Raw genomic sequence first — 20,970 nt, 5'->3', positions numbered from 1 at the left:
TGATTCCGTGAAGACCCCAGCTCCAGTGCGCATTCGGCTTAATCGCACAGGTCCAGAACGCGGCACTGCGGGAGTCAAAAGAACGAGATAAGTACTTCCTTAATCGGGCCTTGTGGTTTTTGCTCCAGGGGGAGCAAAGTGCCAATGAGCGCCCGGTTTCGACTCCGCGTGAATCCGACAGTCACGGGGAAAAAGGTGAAGAGGTCACCAATGCAGAAACTGCTAGGAGCTGCGCTAATGCATCTTTGAACAGCTACTCCGTCAGCCGCGGACACTATAAGCAAAAAAAACCCCGGCACCCTGCAGACTCCTGACTGGAGAATCTGTTGGATTAACTCACCGGGAACCGGATAGGCAACATTTTGGGTCGGGGAAAATCTTCTTTACAGGTTCTACAGACATTTCCTCCAAGTATACAGGTTGGAAAGGCAAAAATGAGTATGGTCTCCCCAAGCCAGAGGATGTCATGAAGTTTACCTCCAGGAGAAGGACTGCCTGCCCAACTCCACACGAGGGTCCTTATCTGGGAGGCAGCCACCGATAGCGGTGGACCTATTTCAATGCTTAACTTGACATGAAGCCGCTCCCTGTGCCGCTGTTGTAAGCTGCACTGGCTGAATGCCAAGGGAGCTACTCTTTGCTATTGCACTAGCCATCTCCCTTGTCGAGGGATTGATGCAACAGCGGAGTGGAGTTTTTGCCTCCTCCCATTCAGCGCATCCTTTATGCTCCTATTTTAAGGGCTAAGGAGGCCAGGCTGGGCTGGCTTAAGCGCTGTCAGGCGGACGAGAACAGCAGTATGCCAGGGAAGGATCAAGAGTAGCACAGTTTGTCGTGGGCCATACATGGCTCCTCCACGCGACCATGCTTAGCAAAAGCCCTGCAGGAGCAGCCCTTTCCAGAGGCAAATCCGCAGGCAGCTCTCGTAGACTCACAGACAAGCAGCGAATTAACAGAAGGTCAAGATGTTCCAGTTTGCTCGCCTTTGGTGCTGACGCCTAAATGTTCCCATTTTGGGATACTCGACTGAACGATGGTGCAATAGACCTGCCCGCAACCCCGAATATATGGGGCTGATCAAATACCTGCCCGACAAAAAAAAAAACAAAAAAAAACCCCCCCCCCCCGAATGGGGCTATGCTTGAAGAAGAGGGAGCAGGCTTGGATGAGCAGGACATCACATCCACAACACCCAGCTGGCAGCACCCCTCGGCATCCACCACCAATATCAAACAAGGACTGGTGAAAGCCTGGTGACCGCTGCAGATCCCCCATAGTTCTTTTTAGACGGGGCCCAGAGCGGAGCCGTGGGAAGATGCGCCGCCCCACCGACAGCACCAGCATACCAGCAAACTACGCCTTCATGAAAAACAACAAGCATGGAGGTAGGTAGTCTGGTTCCTCCCATTTTACACTAAAACAAGGGTGTTCTACTAAACTGCATGGGGAGTGGGCTAAGCATGGGATGCTGTCACAAATAACCAAAATATACTCAACAGCATTAGAGGATAAAAACGAATTCAAATTGGGCATTTTACTGCCAGTTCAGCAATGCGCCCAAAGGGCTGTTTCTCCCTCTAAGAAAAGAGAAGTGAGAAGGCAAGCTGAACTAAACAGGCACATTACTAAACGGATTGGAATTTGTATCGAATATATTCACCAAAACTATAAAAGATGATGAATGTAGCATCATCATTGATCTAATATCACTAAATAAATCTGTTGAGTATATCCACTTTAAGATGGAGGTGGAGTTTTGTCACTGCCAGACATCTGATCTCCCTAGGATACCTATGGGGAGCATTGATATGGGAGATGCTAACTATCTTATACCATACACTAGGATCATTATAGATACCTAAATACATTTACCTGGATCATGGATATCCCGGTTAGGGCAACCATGGGAGCATATAGCATTTCATATGGTCTAAACCTCCGCCCTAAACTATTAAAAATGGCCATGAAAATATTAAGAAAACAAGCATAATCATGGCACATATTGGATGATATCCTCATATTAGGGGAAACAAAGGAATTAGCTGTGGAGCAGTTCTAGCTACGAAACAGCTCCCTAAAGCTGAGGTTCATCCCACGCCCAGATAAACCAGAATTGAAGTGTTACTACCAAGGATTATCTGGGCTTCAATAACAATTCCGTCCATATGACTGTTACTTTGCCAAGACACTTGGGTCACTATAATCAAATCATGAATGTACCCACTGAAGCTATATCACAATTAAGGTGGTGGGCAGACATATATTTGGCATAGTTTTCAGCCTATTATCATCACCAATCCCAACTTGGTTATTTTAAAAACCAATGCCAGTACTTTAGGCTGGGGAGCAACTAAACTCCATATCCAGCACAGGTAACAGATGGACCAAGTCACAAACATCGTTACTACACATACCGGGCATCAACTTCTTGGGATTGGTGATCGCCTATTGGGCTAAAAAGCATATGCATTTCAAATGCAGCACGTACATATGTGGTTACGGATTGATAATACTATGGTGGTGGCTTATATCAACCATATGGGGAGCATAATAATCATTATTGTGCAACAAATTGGTCAAACAAATCTGGCAATGGTGTGTCAAAAGACATTTTAACTATCAGCTGCCTATGTCCTAGGAAGCTAGAACACAGTGGGAGACACCATGTCACGGGGTACAATTTATGATTACATTGAATAGATGTCATAACCCAAAATATCTGCTAAATTTATTAAGCAGTTTGAAAGCCAGATATCAATTTGGTTGCACAAGACGGAATCACCAGTAACCCATGTATGTGACTTAGGAACCAGATTAGAGGCAGCAGCGATAGATGCCTATACGCTGGAAGGGGGAATTTCTGCTTTGCCTTCCTCCCTTCTGCCTCATCAGTCGGGCACTTCGCAATACAGATGGGATCTGTCTCCGAGATATTGATCGTGCCCGACCGGCCTACAGCCATGGTTCCCAGTTCATCACGACACGGTGGGCGAGTCACCTATGGATTTCCCTAGTGGACCATGGTTGCTGACTCAACCCAGTATCAGGCATAAGCCACCCATGCCAGGGAAACATCAAACTCCTGGGTGCAGGTTTTGAATAGACCTTACCAGGGACTGGGATTATCCAAAGGAACCATTACCACCATGTCGGCATCCCTGCGAACAGTCACTAAAAGCTAACATGGGTAAAATACTGCCACGACGCAGGGACAACGAACTATTCAACCACTGACGTATTGGAGTTCCTGGAACATCTACACCATGACTAAAAGGTGAGTTACAGTGCCGTAAATACAGCATGGAGCGCCTTATCTGCTTATCTAAAACCGCATGTCAGCAGAGCATGGGATCCCATCCACTGAAGGTAAACTTATGAAGGGCAACTATAATATAAGCCCCAAACACCCAGGTATATACCCATGTATGGGATATTGGTGTGATATTGACATACCTCAGAGAATGGCACCAGCCAGATCCCTCAGCTTGCTTAATCTATGTTTTAAAAAAGGCTCATGCTTATGGCTCTCGTACACGCTCAAAGAGTCCGGTCACTCCATAAACTAGACTGGATACATGGTGATTACCCCAGACGCATCAAGTTCATATTTAGGTCTGGTAAAATCTAACTCGCAGGTATATGGATTCGGCACGAACTAGCAGGGTCGAGATCGCCTGTGTTTTCCGTGCTGTAGTCGTTATATGGCTATATGGACCAGGAACGCCCGATTCACTGGTGGGATTCCGGGCCTACCCACCAGAGTCCAGGTTGAGTGTGGTGACCCATCTACTACTATATATAGACACAACTCACTATCTTAGAGGGAGAGGAAAGCCTATGGGTCAACCACAGTAACCCAAAACGGGGTACGAGCCAAACCACTCCAAGGTGGCTCAAACAGGTACTGAAAGCTGCCGGAATAGATAATAATACATTTAATCCCATTCCACTAGGGCAGCATTGGTATCAGCGGCTGAACGAATGGACATCCCGGTTGACCACATTTTCAATACAGCAGAATGGTCAAGGGAACCGCGTTCAGAACATTTTTTATTATAAACCGTTGATAAACCTGATTTAATTGCAGGAGAATATTACAAACTGCAATATTAATTTAAGCTCAGAGGAGCTCTGTTATGTTGTTATTGTTAACAAATACCTTTCTGTTTCTTTTGAAAGCAGATCAACTGGTTGATTACGATAACACTTCCTCCCTCATAAACTTCGGCAGTGAGTGAAATAAAAACTGTTACACGGTTTGAAATCACAGACCTTTGAAGTCTTCACGGAATCACTCACGTGACTCCGAAGTAAAATAGTAAGATTAAACGAGTACTTACCAGTACGAAGTTTGATCTGTATTTTATGAGGAGTTACGGTGAGGGATTAAGTGCCCGCCGCTCCCACCCTCATTATACAGATCAAGCTAATAAACTGATGTCTCGTGATCTTTACTATCTTACTTCAAATATTGTGTCTATTCTGTGATTTCACACCGCTGCTTCGAAGTATGCCGCATGCGCACTGGAGCTGGGGTCTTCACTTAATCCCTCACCGTAACTCCTCATAAAATACAGATCAAACTTCGTACTGGTAAGTACTCGTTTAATCTTACTATTTTATGAGGCATTTAGACAGATCCATGGTTAGGGAAATGAGGGATATGGACCATGCAGTTTAAATTGACATGAAAGTTAGCATAGATGTTGTAAGCTGAGGGTCTGCTGTACTTTTTTATGTTCAGTGTTTCTCCCAAATAATTTTGAATTTCAGTTATAAAACTATAAAGTGCTGGGCACACAAGAAGTCAGGCAGCATCTGCTGATAGAGAAATAGAGTACACAGTTTGTTCATGAAGCCATAATGCATAGCAGCAAGCCCTTCGTTACACTTGTGTCTTGAAAGCCGTATTTCTTCTTAAGTGATACTTGATGTATTAAGTCTAATCGACATCTCCAGTATGACCAGTTAAAAATATTAAATTGTGTTCACTTTTCAATTGTGCTAGATTGATCAAATTAATGTTGAAGAACAAGCATTTGGATGGACTGAATCTCAGTATCCTCAGCGTAAACAAGCCAACGATATCCTTCAACCATATTTAAGGCTGTATGAGATGACAGTGGAGTTCAATACCAAACACAATGTTTGGATGGAGGGTTCATTTACAGAGGTCAACCCAGATGAGGTGGAGGCAGATGCAGGAAACTACTGGCGTGGTCTATACAAGCTGGAACGGACTTTCGCAGACTCGCCAAATGCATTAAAAATTGCCCATACCGTTCGGAAAAAGGTTGAGGAATTCAAAGAGCATATTCCTCTTGTTCAAGTCCTCTGCAATCCTGGATTACGTGATCGACATTGGGATGCCTTATCTGAAATTGTGGGCTACTCACTCAAGCCTCCGCCAGATACGACAGTCACCAAGCTTCTCACGATGCATCTTGAATCTTTCTTGCCTCAGTTTGAGGGCATCAGTGAGGCTGCCAGCAAGGAATATTCACTGGAAAAAGCCATGAAAAAAATGATGAGTGAGTGGGACACAATGGAATTTGTTCTCATTGCATATCGGGAAACGGGAACACATATACTTTCAGCTGTTGACGATATCCAGATGTTGCTAGACGATCACATTGTAAAGACACAAACAATGCGTGGATCTCCTTATATACAGCCATTTGAAAAAGAAATCAGGTACTTTTGTTCTTAGTTGTTTACATTAAATTTTTGAAGGCAAGTTCAAGTTTGAATGTTAACAATAGATCTTTGCGAAATACTTCACAGTTATGAATGAATGTGCAAAATGAACCATTTAGGTCAGATAAATATTTTTTAATTTATCAGCATTTGTAAACAATTTAAAGTAAACCAAATGATTGGAAAATTCAAGAGAGCTAACTTTTTAAAAGGAGAATTTTAAGTGACTATGCTGAAAATCTACTTCCAGAAATATTGCAAACACTCTCCTTATTGTAGCCACATCTAGCTCTGTTATTGTAACTGGTACATCATTGATTGATATTGATGACTAAGCCAGACCAGTTCTCACAGCATTCTTCTTGCAATGAGTTAAAACTGTATCTGTATTTCCTATTGATCTAAAATAGTACCATTTATTTGGGTGCAGTGGTATAATTCATATTAGTATATTTCTCCATAAAATGGGAAATCTTAAGTGTGAGGAAACCACTCATAACTATTAATTCAAGCTACATTTACCTCAAGATTATCTGAGTTCATCTATGTCTTCTGGTGCCAAACCATTGTTTTCACTCCAATTTTTTATCAAAAATATATATCCTCTAATTTAGTTGGGGAGGTGGGGGAAAGGGCAGAAAATCCAAGCTGATGTTTGATTCTAGCACTGAGGGATAACTCCTCTGTTGGAAGTATGAAACAAGTCCTAATCTACCTTCATGGTGATAAAAGAAAACAATAATGCCCGTTATCATATCAATATGTAACCTTTGATAACCATAAATCATCTTTTCCGGTTATGATCATTGCAATATGGCAATTTAGGGAGTTATCTATTTGTAACTTAATTGTTGTGTTTTATGCAACGTCATTGCTACACTTCAAAGGAATTTCGTTGAATGCAAGATATTTTCATCGAGCAAAATCATAAGCATATTCAGAAAACTTTATTTTAGTTACTATCTATTATTAAATCTCCTGTTTATGTGTGTGTGTCATTTGGGCACAATCTGGTTAATTCCTATTTTCTTTCAAACGCTAGGCCGCAGCCTTCCCATTTTCACACATCCTACTCACATTTTCCCCCTGGCGGCGATAAACATCGTCCCGTTGCATTTTCACCAATATTTCTGAATTTTTTGATCCTTGAAATTTTAAAAACAGCCCAAACTCACTAATTTTGAGAATAAAAAACTGTGACGGATGTCACAATGCACTCGCAAGGCAGGATGGGACACTCCGGAAGGAAGGGGCACTCGAGGTCTGGCGCCCGGCGCCCAACGCCTGAGCGACGTCACAATGCACTCGCAAGGCAGAATGGGACGCTCCGGGATAGAGGGGCACTTTAGCGCTCGTGGTCAACTGCCGGCCGCCCGGTGCCTGGTGAGGAGGCTGCTGCCGTGGGCCGAGCCCGGCGACTGGGCCTGGGGTGAAGCCGAGCCTGGAGCTGGAGTGAGGGCCGAGCCCGGGGCTTGGGATGGGGCTGTGACTGGGGACGAGAAAGAAGCCGCCGGTGGAACCAAGGACGAGCCTGTGTCCAGGGTCAGGGCGGGTGAAGTCAGAACCTGCACTGGAGCCCAGGTGGCGGCCGAGCTGATGGGTGGAGGCTGCCGCTGGAACCAAGGACGAGCCTGGGTCAGCGGGACTAGCAGCATCTCTGGAGAGAAGGAATGGGTGATGTTTTGGGTTGAGACCCTTCTTCAGACTTGTACAAATCTACAGGTTTGTTGGTTAATTGGCTCTGGTAAAATTGTAAATTGTCCCTAGTGTATAGGATAGTGCGAGTGTCTGGAGTGATCACTGGTCGGCATGGTGGGCTGAAGGGCCTGTTTCCACACTGTATCTTTTAAGCAGACTTAAGTCTAAGTCTAAAGTCTAAGGGACTCGGTAGCAGACCTTCACTGAGCATCAGGACCAGGAAGAAGTATGATGATTGCATTTGGACCTCGGGGGGGAAAACTGGGTAGTGGTGATATAGAGTTGATGGTCGGGGGACATGATAGCCATGGTTTCATTGCATTAGGGGTGCTTTGATGGTCAAATATCTGGGGACCTTGGTCAGAGAGTCAGAGGGACCTACAGCAGTCAGAGCTAAGAGGAGACTTGGCAAATCATGCTCTCAGAGAGGCTTTGGAGGATGAACTATTTGCTAGGTGCATTGGGTTTCATTTCCATAAATCTGAATTATAAAAAATAATATCATAACAACATTGCCTGATCTGCATCCACTGGTTGTTTAATAAGGAACTGCAGATGCTGGAAAAATTGAGAGTAGACAAAAATGCTGGAGAAACTCAGCAGGTGATGCAGCATCTATGGAACGAAGGAAAAGGTGACGTTTTGGGTCGAGACCCTTCTTCAGACTGGTTTGTTTGTTCACTTCCACAGATATTATTTTCTCCCATGTCATTACTCCATCATCTATAACATACCTAGGTGGGTGTATAAAGGCCTTAAACCATGGTGGTTGTGTGCATTTTAGTACCAATGTACAGTACCACAGCGCAATTAAATACATTTTGCACATTAGGCAATGGTACCCAATAGTGGCTTGAAGTATAACTTTTAACAGAATAGCCCTTTGAAACGTGATTCTCGTTATGGGAACATAACAAAGAAGGAGGAATAGGGTTGCAACTGGAAAGTGGCCAAATCAAAAAAGTTGAAGTGCTAATTTCTGTTTGTGTTGCACAGAACATGGGAAAGTAAACTGTTGCTGCTGCAAGAAATAATGGACGAATGTTTAAAAGTGCAGGCAACTTGGCTTTACCTGGAGCCAATCTTCAGCTCCCCTGACATCATGGCCCAGATGCCTGAAGAGGGAAGACGGTTTACCGCTGTGGATAAGACTTGGAAGGAACTTATGAAGCAAGTTATACTGGTGAGTTAATGTTCGATTGCTATTATTAGTATTTCCAGCCAAATAAATAATAACTTTTGGTGGTTTAAGTGAAGACAAAGCCTGTATTTTATAGTTGGACATCACATAATGTGCGATAATTAAAGATGAAACCTGGGAGTATGCAGATGTTTTTTGTTCTAACTCAAATACTGCAGAGTAAAGGGGACGCTGGAGCACCATCATCCGGAGAGAACGGCCTGGAACATCGGGCCTCCGTAAAGGCGACAGCGGAGGTCTCAATAGGCCCGACTATGGGTGGACATGGGATGGGGACTGGACTTTGTGCCTTCCCTCATAATGGGAACCATTGTGGGGGGGATGTTTTTATGTTTCAATTTATTTATTATTGTTATGTTGTATTTTTAATGTGTTGCAATGGCCATATGCATTTCACTACACCAATTGGTGTATGTGACTAATAAAGAACTTTTGAACCTTTGAGAAACAAAGAACTGCTGGGGCATGATAAACTCGCTGTGTTGTACACATACTTCATACATTTGCACACACTAAGCTACTTTCCTTTTTTTGCCCACCCCCCCCCTCCCCTATTCTTATATTCATATATTTTATACCTTTAATCTATTCAAATGTTTAATGTTTCTTCTTGAGCATTTCAAAGGAAATTATGTCATTGGCATTGCATCCATGTCTTCACCTGAGGAAGATTTGGCTTGAATCAATTCAATAGAATCTTGTATTGACTCTTCCATAGTTTCCATGAGATCAACTGGAAGCCATTCATTATCGTGTTGTTTCAAGATATTGCCTTCTACCTCTCTTGCAAGAATTATATATACTCATTATTTTATCCCTTATTTTCTCAAGATACGCCATGTATGCAACATCTTTCTCAGCATATTTCAATTATTTTTTCCAAATGTCAGCTTTGCTCGGTGGTGATGATGCACACACCTTGTCATTTAAAAAAAAAACTGCTTCTAATATAGCATGAATCATAATTCCATGACTGTCTCAATTGTCTCATTTTCACTATAATAAATCCAATTATATTCCAAGTCCTTTATGCATTTATGTGTTAGATTTAGCTCTTAGGGCTAAAGGAATCAAGAGATATAGAGAAAAAGAATCAGTCACAGTCAAATTGAATGATGATGCAAAATGACCTACTCCAACCTATTTTCTATGTTTTTATGTTGCTATGTTTAATCCGCCGCAAGTATAATCCATTGTGGAATATGACGCTATTCTGAGGTTTTAAAAGGTTTAAAAAGGAAATTGCTAATTGTTGTTTCATGATTAAACTTGTCTAACCCATGTCTTTAAGTTCTCCTTTGACAAATGCACTAAGCAGCATAGGGCTCTATGGGAATGGAGCCCTCTCATTGCCAGTCTCAAGCCTGGTGGAGGAGTACAAATGTGCCAAAGTGAGGCTGGACATGACACTAACAGAATAAATAACATAAAATAAATAATTAAGTTTTATGATAATAAAATAATTAATACTGGAGTCATTTATGATGAATGGCTTCTATCACCTCTCCGCAAATCATTCACACCAATCTCACCCACGTGCTTTGGAATTCTGGCTTTTTGCTGGCTTGCAAGCCATGACAATAATGCATCACAACACAGGACCACACCACCGCCTGGCAGCACCTTGAGGTAGGCATAATGGCAGGCTGTACCATTTCTCTTCTGGTTTTCACCATGGCAATGGAGCTCATCATTCGAGCATCACGATGGGTGGTCGGAGGGGAACAATAGGGCTGCGTCTTCCTCCAATCAGGGCGTACATGGATGACATGACCACAATAACAACAACAAAAGCATGCACCAAACGCCTGCTGGATAAACTCCAGGAAAACATCAAATGGGCACGAATGGAGATTAAACCCAGCAAATCCTGCAGTATTTCCATCGTCAAAGGCCGGCTCACTGATGAAAGGTTCCGCATCAATAACGAGACAATACCAACTGTCCTGGAGAAGCCTGTCAAAAGCCTCGGGCGATGGTACACCGCATACCTCAAGGATGCAGAGCAGGTGGAACAACTCAGGCAGGATACAATCAGTGGCCTCAAGCAAATCAACAACACTGCTCTCCCAGGGAAGCTGAAGCTTTGGTGCCTTCAATTCAGTCTACTGCCCCGACTCATGTGGCCAATTACCATCTACGAGGTCACTTTAACCCATGCCAACCAGCTGGAGAGACTGGTGAACTCACAAGTGAGGAAGTGGCTTGGGCTACCGAGATGCCTCAGCAGCATAGGCCTCTATGGGAATGGAGCCCTCTCACTGCCAGTCTCAAGCCTGGTGGAGCAGTACAAATGTGCCAAAGTGAGGCTGGACATGACACTAATAGAATAAATAACATAAAATAAATAATTAAGTTTCCGTACATAGAAAAAAATGTAAAAAATAAAAATGACACAACACATTATAGAATTCAACACAAACTTCCCTCCACAACAGAATCAAAATTTCCACTGTGGGGAAAGGCACCAGAAAGTTAAGTCCTCTTCCTCTGTGACCACTGGAGGTCGGGGCCTATTTGTGGCCTCCACAGCCAGTCCGATGTTTTCAGGCCCTCTTGCCAGGAAGCTAGAACACCGGAGTTGGGGTGAACACTCCTCAGCGGCTTGGAAATGTCTGGAGTGGCCGCTTCCTCCCCGGAGACCGCGGCACCAGAAATCCTCAGGCCGCGCTGGCTGGAGCTCCGACTCTGGCGATCTCGGATCCCAGGTTCCGCGGTGTTTTAAATCCAGCACCGCCCGCGGCTGGATGCCCGCAGCCACAGCTCCTCGGATGTTGGAGTCAGCGGTCACAGCACTCCGGAGCTTACCGCATGGCGACCTGGAAAGGCATCGCCCGCTCCGTGATGGCGTCCCTGCGCTGTGACGCCACCGAAGCTGTAGTCCCGGCCGATCCCGACAGGAAACGCCACTCCAGTCTCGTGGTAGGCCGCGAGGAAGGGGCGAAGAAGCAGATCAGAGGGAAGCCGCCTCTCCGACCAGGTAGGGACTAGGAAATAAAGTTTCCCCCTTCCCCTCCCCCACCCACCACATAAAAGACCTCCAACTAACATTTTGTTTTTTTAACAGGACTAAAAATAAAAATAAAAAAGGGTGAAAGGACGGACTGCAGGCAGAGTGGGCCATGTCCAACAAGGCCAAAGGGGCTTTGGCTTGGGAGCAATGAAACCTACCTGGCAAAAGGCTACTCCAGCTGAACGTCAGCACCTGGTGGTGGAGGAGGTGAGCCACCAGGAAGAAGCAGCCATGTGTGCCAAAGCCATATCGCAAGCTAAACAAGGCCGCTGGATGAGGTGGGATGGCGTTGAGAGGAGGAAGATCACATGGAGAGAGCTGTGGACCATGGAGTCAAATAAGTTGAGCTTCATTATCAGAGCCACATATGACGTCCTTCCCTCTCCCACAAACCTACATCTTTGGCTGGGAGAGGATCCAGCCTCTGTGCATTCCAGCAAACCTCAAACACATCCTGGTCGGTTGTAAGACCAGCCTAACACAAGGCAGATACACCTGGCGACACAACCAGGTGCTGAGGTGTTTGGTAGCTGAACTGGAGTGCAAGAGAGTTACTACCAACGCCATGCCTATCAATGCCCAGATAACATTCCCGCAAATACCATCCTTCATCCGGGAAGGAGGGAAACGGAGGACTAACCCCTCGCCTCTCACCTCATGCCCACTGAACGCAGCCAGGGATTGGGAAATGCGTGTTGACCTAGGCCAGCGGCTTTCGTTCCTAGTTGAAATCGCAGTTACCAACCTGCGACCAGACCTTGTTCTCTGGTCCAACCCCTGTCGCCGTGTTTTCATCATTGACCTGACGGTCCCATGGGAGGAGGCTGTGGACGAGGCTTATGAAAGGAAAAAGCTTTGATATTTAAACCTTGAGGCAGAGGAGAGAGGTTGGAGTGTAAGGGTGTGTCCAGTGGAGGTGGGGTGCAGGGGCTTTGTAGCCAGTTCCACCGCAAGGCTCCTGAGGGAAGTAGGAGTCAAAGGGCAGGCACAAAGGAGGGCAATAAAAGAACTTGCCAATGCCGCCGAACGGAGCTGTCACTGGCTGTGGCGGAAGAGGAAAGATGCTGTCTGGGCTGCCATGTGACCATCTAGAGGCTAACAATAAGACACACACCCAGGTCTGATCAACCTGCTGTGGGCCTGCCTCGACTGAGGGTGTCTTTTGATAAAAGGCCGAAACACCCAGTGACGTTGAGGTACACAACTGAAGATGTGTCTGATTGTTAGCAAATTCACCTAGTGGTCATACCTAAGAATGTCAATTGTAGTGAAATCTTAGGGATTGTAACACCCAGTCCTACTAATCAATCTGCAGTTGAATTTGTACCTTGTATTGTACAAAATTCTGCAAGAATGTTTGATGGTATCTCTGTAAATAAGGAAATTTCTCACACAAATTTAAATGTGTGATTATGCGCTTTTAATTATGTGCCATTAATTTTCTCATCAATTAAGCCGCTATCACACTTGCCACTCAGCAGGTGGTTCAAGAAGGTGCCACAGTTGTCGTGCTGAGAAGTGTCTGTCAATGAGTCAATAAGCTTACTGACAGTTGTATCGTACTTCTGACTCCCAAATGTAACTTTGTGGCACTTGACAATTTTGGACTGGTCATGGTTGAAATGACCATGTAACTTTTGTATTATTTTGCCAAACAAAACTCTCTTTGCTTTCCATGGGATTTAAATATTTGCTAAATTACAGCAAGTTTTGTAATCAATTTCTATCAGAAGATGGCTTTCGGGAGTTGCAGTGTGATTTTATTTGGGCAGAGACACTTGCCATCAATTTCCATTATTATTTGCTGTAAAGAAAAAAACATTATCACGCATTCTGTGTGTGAATTGAGATGTTCGTGCTTACCATCAATGTAGAATTCAAGTGTTACAAGCAAGTGAATGAACCACTCTTTTATTTTGTTGCTGCTTTTAAAATGCCGTGATTTCTGCTTAATCCATTGTCCACCTCTTGAGATTCCTCCAATACTTTGTACCTGATTACTGTTCTTTCTTACAACACAGTATTTGCAATGCATTATGTCTTGGGTAATTGTTGCTGCTGCAATTACATTCTGCAGCAGTGAGGTTAATATTGAATACTATTTTGTTCATTATTTAAATGGATGTAAAAATTATTTCAGAGAAACAAAATTGACTGTTTATGTTTCTGCCAGTAATGCTAAACAAATCCTCTAGAATAAATTTGTGCAGATGAAAACTGAATCAAAGCAGTTACCATTTATTTGTTATGACTAAAACTAAAATTAGCAGTAAAAATCAATTTTGCTTTTAAAAATAGAAACACCTGATTATTTATTATGTTACCTCATGTATATTGAGAAAGCATTTATAATAAAGTAAAATATTACCTCTACAGGATACGCATGTTCTAACTGTGGTATCTATAGATAAAATGATAGATAAACTAAAAAAATCCAATGGCCTGCTGGATTTGATTCTAAAAGGACTGAATAACTACTTGGAGAAGAAGCGCCTCTTTTTCCCACGATTTTTCTTCCTTTCTAATGATGAGTTACTGGAGATCCTTTCAGAAACCAAAGACCCAACCAGGTAAGTTGTAATTGATACACAATCTGCCTAAAACTGTTCTGTGTAGGAAGGGACTGCAGATGCTGGTTTAAACCAGATAGACACAAAAAGACACAGAAGGAATGGGTGACATTTCTGGTTGAGAGCGTTTAAAGAAGGGTCTCAACCTGAAATGCCAGCTGAACTGTAAGATATTTCGACAGTAGCATGTCGATAGAAACAAAGCACCCAGGTTTTCAGTACACACCGTTGCCAGTGTGGGTCCTCTTTATTTTACAAAAGGGTGTCAGGGGGTTACGAGGAGAAGGCTGGAGAATGGGGTTAGGAGGGAGAGATAGATCAGCCACGAATGAATGGCGGAGTAGACTTGATGGGCCGAATTGCCTAATACCGCTCCTATTACTTATGACCTTAAAAGTACACTGCGCATACTCTAGGTATGTTACAAAACCTACCTGAATCGCCATTGGGAATCTGCCCTCAGCCAGGCCCGCGATTTTGGCGCTGTTTGGAGGGGGCGGGTTTAAAACGCAATTTTTACTAGGCTGTACTAATCGCAGATGTTCAGCCTAGTAAATCATTAACGATAAATCGCTGCAAGACCCGGTCGCAAAAGGTATTATTAGTTTTATAGGCCTCGATAATATAGTTATAATAGTTTAAAATTACTCTCTGATTCCGCAACATCTCGCAGCCCCAGGGTTTTATAAAGCAAACAATTAAAGGTATGTACCTTATTTTTACATTAAATGGGGCATATATATAACCCTATATATCAAGTTATCTATAGCGAGTAGTTCATTTTGGGCTTTTTATATCCCGCAGTATTTTTCTCGGCATTTGAGGGCACTAATCTAGCGCGCTGTCAACGTTCTAAACCAGCGCGTTCCACATGAACCCACTAGAAAGCCGATTTAAATGGGCATTTATTTACAGCAATTGAACACTAAATTCCTTCCATTTGGCCTATAAATTAATGTAAATTAGATATAAAAATCATGTTATATTGTGAATTATTTGTGAATAATCTTTGGACACTTAGGCTATTTAAAAATGTTAATCTTTCCTTAAGAAATGGGCCTTTGATTATCCAAGATCACAGCTTTTTTGTAATGTCCATTGAAAATCAATAGGGAACAAGATGCTAATTTCCGAGTATGAAAATGGCCATAACTTTTTTAATACTTGAGATATGAAAGTGAATTTGGTGTCAAATTAAACTTATTGTTATGCTTTATCTGATGGGATAAATTGCAGACTTGATTTTTTAAATCTCAAAATTTTGTAACATTGCTACATACTCACACATGTTCACAAGACTGATAAGATAATGAATATATCACATTGATACAAATCACACCATTCTGGTACTCAGTTCTTAAAGTTACAGTTATCAATATACATATTACAAGAAGGGTACTACAGTCTGAAGAAGGGTTTCGGCCCGAAACGTTGCCTATTTCCTTCGGTCCATAGATGCTGCTGCACCCACTGAGTTTCTCCAGCATTTTTGTGTACCTTCGATCTTCCAGCATCTGCAGTTCCTTCTTGAATACATACTACAAGAACCTATTTATGAGTGAATACTTCGGGGATTGAGATTATTTGATAGGAATTTGTGAGCTAACAAAATCGAACTGTCTCATGCTTTCTGAGAGGTACAAATACATCGGCCTGCATAATGGAGTTCATTGGCAAAGAATTGTGCATTGTCAGGCCAGGGCTCATATCACCACTAGTGATCCGAGAGATCAGATCCTGGATTTGGGTCGAAGGTTGAATCGGATCTCTAGTCCCTAGAAACTTAGTGATCAGATCAGGCCATAGATCAAAGTTCAGACATGTTGTGATTCAAAGAGGTTAGGTGGGCAGTGGAGAGATGTGAGGAGATTAGGGAACTACCTGAAACTTTAAGTTTGGTGAATGAAAGGATTGACAACAATTGGTTTATATGTAGTTGAGGGAAGTTCTCTACTCCTTTTGGCCCTTGTTTCAGCCTTTACTTATCACTGTGGTTTTTGACATCCCGAATCACTGACTGTCTCAGGCCAAAACCACCACGATCCATGAGACAACCTCAAGCATGTATCAAAACCTTTTCAAATGCTAAGAACCTAGTCTTGCAGTTGCCCAAGATGTAAACAAGGAATGCTTTTTTTTCTTATTCTACCCATTAGGAGCACCATCAAATTACTGGCTGGAAATGTACATCTGCATTCTTCTTTCCAAAACAACGACTTATTAGGTCAAATTCCTCTTGGAGCATAGCGGCTACAATAACGTCACATTTATAGGCCTGGGTGTGTCAATTTTCAGAATGGTATTCTTTGTGGAGAACTTGATAAGCATGTCTCATAAATACTGAATCAATTATTACTGTTTGATGATCAAAGATCCTATAGCGAGCAAGATAGACCACTCGACGAAAAAGAAGTAGTACGGTCATGGGCAGATTCATGGGTAATTTTCGGTCCCATTTCCGTGACCAGCTTCCGTCTCCGCACCAAAGATCCCATAGCGGAGCAAAGATACAAGTGCGGAGACAAAAGCCGGTTTCGGAAATATCATCAAAAAAATAAAAGTTCTTTGGTAAAAATCTTCTCCTCATTTTCAGAATTATAATTTATTAACACAAACTGTTCCCCCGCAACGTTGATTACACTGTGGGTCGGGTCGGGTTACTGAAATGAATGTAAAAAAGACCCATGTTCTGCTCTGTTGTGTACTACACCTCAGCCCATTGTATTTAGCAGGAGTGGTCTATCTTGCTCTCAATAGACAAGAAATGAAAAGTGGCATATTTGAACACAGATTATGAAGATTGTTAAACTTTGCACTTTTACAGAGTACAACCTCATTTGAAGAAGTGCTTTGAGGGTATTGCAAAGGTTCAGTTTACTGACATCTTGGAAATAACACACATGAAGAGCAGTGAAGAAGAAGTCGTGGAACTTATTGACATAATTTCTACTGCAAAAGCCAGAGGTCAAGTGGAAAAATGGCTGTTGGAACTTGAGTCAGCCATGATAAAATCTATTCACAGGGTAATGTGTTGCTCTTTTATGATTAGACTTTAATGAATGGATTAAAAATAATTTTATCTCATGAGTTAATGAACAAAACTAATTGGAACGACATTTGATGGATTCTATACATGTCAGGAATAAGTAATATACCACATTACACTTCCACCCCAGGGCAGGTGTGCTGTTAAAGTACTCCAGTGTCTCTCCTGGTCAGCATTTTAACTATGACTTCAATTATGCAGCTCTTGGAAAGCGGTACTGTGGATTGGGGTTTGTGTTTCCTGAACGAGTGGAACCGGAGGCCCTTCCATTTATTTGAAACCCTATTAAAATTTAATGTGAAATCCTGTAATTGCATTTAAATCTGAATTTGCTAATAAGACCAATGTAGGATTGGTTCCATGGGGCAAGGTGAAGAAGCTACACGCAGTTGCAATTAATTAGATAACCTATGTGGCACTGTGTATTGCAAAGAAAGTTTCAAGCTTCCATTCTGCCTCTTTCTGAGACAGTTTTGCTTCACTTAAACTAATTAAGGTTAATCTTTTCATGGATGCCATTGGCCGTGGATTTGTTGTATTGCAGGGGTGGGGTTGGGATGGGATTATGTGATGTATGAAGATTAGAAAATGGGGAAGAATTGTACATTGGTATTGTCTCGATAGGCCAAATTACCTCCTTTATTGCAAGGAAAACCTCAGCTGCTCAATGGATCTACGGTTTTCAACTGAAGAGCAATGTGTCAGGAGGCTTAATGTGTAGGAAGGAACTGCAGATGCCGGTTTAATCCGAAGATAGACACAAAGTACCGGAGTCATTCAGGCAGCACCTCTGGAGTGAAGGAATGGGTGACAGTATGGATCGAGACCCTACTTCCGACTAGAGTCGGGGGAAAGGGAAACAAGAGGTATAGACGGTGATGCAGAGAAATGTAGAGTGATGTAGATAGAGGAAGCTTCGCTGTCCCGTGAAGGAAACCTTTTACAACAAGTTTTGCTACTGTCAGCCATCTCAGCACTTAATACATTGGCTCCACGCTTATTCCAATCTGCCACAGAGACATCCCCTGCACATCCCATCTGTAGTGAATCATTAAACAAGTCACTAATGTGCTGTTTGTCAGCATATCACTTTACACATTGACACCACTAAATATGTGATTTGCAGTAGTGATTGGCTGTCCTTATGCGAGCCGCTTGATAGATTGTATACACATTGCTACAAAGACAGCAGGCAGCAGTTTTCATAGTTAGCAAGGCCCACCTTTCACTTAACAAATAGCTTATCTTTGATGATATGCACAAAGCAATAATTCCCAGCGGCTGTTATATCACGCGACAGTAAACATGCCACCCACAAATTCGACTTCTGCAGATGTTGGTTTAAAAAGCCACAGCTGCAATAGCTCAATGGGCCCGGCAACATTTCTATAGGACATGGATAGATGACATTTTGGGGCTCTTCTTCAGATTAATGGGGGGCAGACAAGAAAACAGGAAGAGTGGTGGGGGTTGGCAAAGTTTGACAAATGATAGGTGGATACAGGTGAGGGGGGGTGGGGGGGGGGGCTTGGACAAGGGGGTTAGCTTTGTTAGCTTTCATAGCAAAAGGATTTTGAGTATAGGAGCAGGGAGGTTCTACTGCAGTTGTACAGGGTCTTGGTGAGTCCACACCTGGAGTATTGCGTACAGTTTTGGTCTCCAAATCTGAGGAAGGACATTATTGCCATAGAGGGAGTGCAGAGAAGGTTCACCAGACTGATTCCTGGGATGTCAGGACTGTCTTATGAAGAAAGACTGGATAGACTTGGTTTATACTCTCTAGAATTTAGGAGATTGAGAGGTGATCTTATAGAAACTTACAAAATTCGTAAGGGGTTGGATAGGCTAGATGCAGGAAGATTGTTCCCAATGTTGGGGAAGTCTAGGACAAGGGGTCACAGCTTAAGGATAAGGGGGAAATCCTTTAAAACCGAGATGAGAAGAACTTTTTTTCACACAGAGAGTGGTGAATCTCTGGAACTCTCGGCCACAGAGGGTAGTTGAGGCCAGTTCATTGGCTATATTTAAGAGGGAGTTAGATGTGGCCCTTGTGGCTAAGGGGATCAGAGAGTATGGAGAGAAGGCAGGTACGGGATACTGAGTTGGATGATCAGCCATGATCATATTGAATGGCAGTGCAGGCTCGAAGGGCCGAATGGCCTACTCCTGCACCTAATTTCTATGTTTCTATGTTATCTACTGCATTTGGTGCTCTCGAGGTGGCCTCCTTTACATCGGTGAGACCAAGTGTATTATAGACACCATTTCATGAAACACTTGCACTCAGTTCACCAAGGCCAGGTGGCTAACAATTTTAACTCCTCTTCCCATTCCCAAGTAGACCTTTCTGTTCTGGGCCTCCTCCTCCAAATGCTAGCATTTATTTTAAGAGGGCTAGGATACAAAAACATGGATGTAATGCTGAGCTCTATAGGGCGCTGGTAAGGCTGCGTTTGGAACATTGTGAGCAATTTGGCAGCGCAATCGGCACAGACACGGTGGGCCAAAGGGCGTGTTTCCGCACTGTATCTCTAAACTAAACTAAACTAAACATTGGGCACCATATCCGAGGAAGAATGTTCAGGTTCTGGAGAGGGTCCAGAGGAGGTTTACAAGAATTATCCCAGGAATGAGTGGGTTAACATATGATGAGTGTTTGACGGCACTGGGCCTGTATTCGCTGAAGTTTAGAAGGATGAGGTGGGACCTCATTGAAACTTACCAAATAGTGAAAGGCTTGGATAGAGTGGATATGGCGATGAAGTTTCCACTAGTGGGAGGGTCGAGACTAGAGGTCATGGCCTCAGAATTAAAGGATGTCCCTTTAGGAAGATGAGAATGAATTTCTTTAGTCAAAGGGTGTTGAATCTGTAGCATTTTTTGCCACAGAAGGCTGTGGAGGCCAAGCCAATGAATATTTTTAAGGCAGAGACAGATAGATTCCTGATTAGTACGGGTAACGGGTTATGGGGAGATAGCAGGAGAATGAGCTTTGGAGGGATAGATGGATCAGCCATGATTGAATGGCGGAGTAGATTTAATGTACTCAATGGGCTAATTCTGCTCCTATCTCCTATGACCTATGACCATTCCTTTCTGTCCTTGGTCTCCTCCATTGCCAGAGTGAGGCAATATATAAACTGGGAGAACAGCACCTCATATTCAGCCTGGGTAGCCTACAACCCAATTTATTCACTCATTGTATTGACTACAAAGTAAAGGCAATGAGATCTTACAAGTTTCCCCACAATAATAATAAGGCTGTTTTACAATTTCCTGGATGAACCTTTTTGCTTTCTGTAGGTTTACTTCATAATTTTCATTTGAATTTGAATAATACTTTGAAGAATGTACTAAGTTAACTAAAGCCCCTGACCCACTGTACGAGGTAATTCAAGAGTTCTCCCGAGTTTTCCCCTGATTCGAACTCGGAGAATGTCCGTAGCGGGTCCATAGGAGTTTGTGGATGTCTCCTAGCGGCTCGTACGAGTAAAAAGCAACAATTTTTTTCAGCACTAGTATTTTTTTACTCATGGGCATTGGAGGGATTAAAACACGTCACAGGTTTACCGGATGTCCCAAGTACCTACTGTTAGCATTACGAGCCTTTACGAACATTCGAGGCATCCATGAACTCCTACGGACCCGCTACGGACATTCTCCAAGTTCGAATCGGGGTAAACTCGGGAGAACACTTGAATTACTTTGTACAGTGGGACAGGGACTTAACAGAACTAATTCTTCC

At 43.1% G+C, this 20,970-nt stretch overlaps 1 protein-coding gene across 1 annotated transcript in view; it reads left to right on the top strand.

The window, feature by feature from the left end:
• The window catches only part of dnah7 (dynein, axonemal, heavy chain 7), a 237,985-nt gene that overhangs the window by 44,052 nt on the left and 172,963 nt on the right, over positions 1–20,970 (top strand). Inside the window, exons 17-20 of the mRNA XM_055637789.1 lie at positions 5,009–5,694; positions 8,392–8,578; positions 13,986–14,179; positions 17,004–17,202. Coding sequence (XP_055493764.1) covers positions 5,009–5,694; positions 8,392–8,578; positions 13,986–14,179; positions 17,004–17,202 — 1,266 coding nt within the window. The remainder of the gene's footprint in view (positions 1–5,008; positions 5,695–8,391; positions 8,579–13,985; positions 14,180–17,003; positions 17,203–20,970) is intronic.

The sequence above is a fragment of the Leucoraja erinacea genome, chromosome 7, assembly GCF_028641065.1.
Source record: "Leucoraja erinacea ecotype New England chromosome 7, Leri_hhj_1, whole genome shotgun sequence".
In the NCBI taxonomy this organism is placed as follows: domain Eukaryota; kingdom Metazoa; phylum Chordata; class Chondrichthyes; order Rajiformes; family Rajidae; genus Leucoraja; species Leucoraja erinaceus.
The sequence above is the reverse complement of the archived record's forward strand: the minus strand, read 5'-3'. Positions and strand labels throughout refer to the sequence as shown.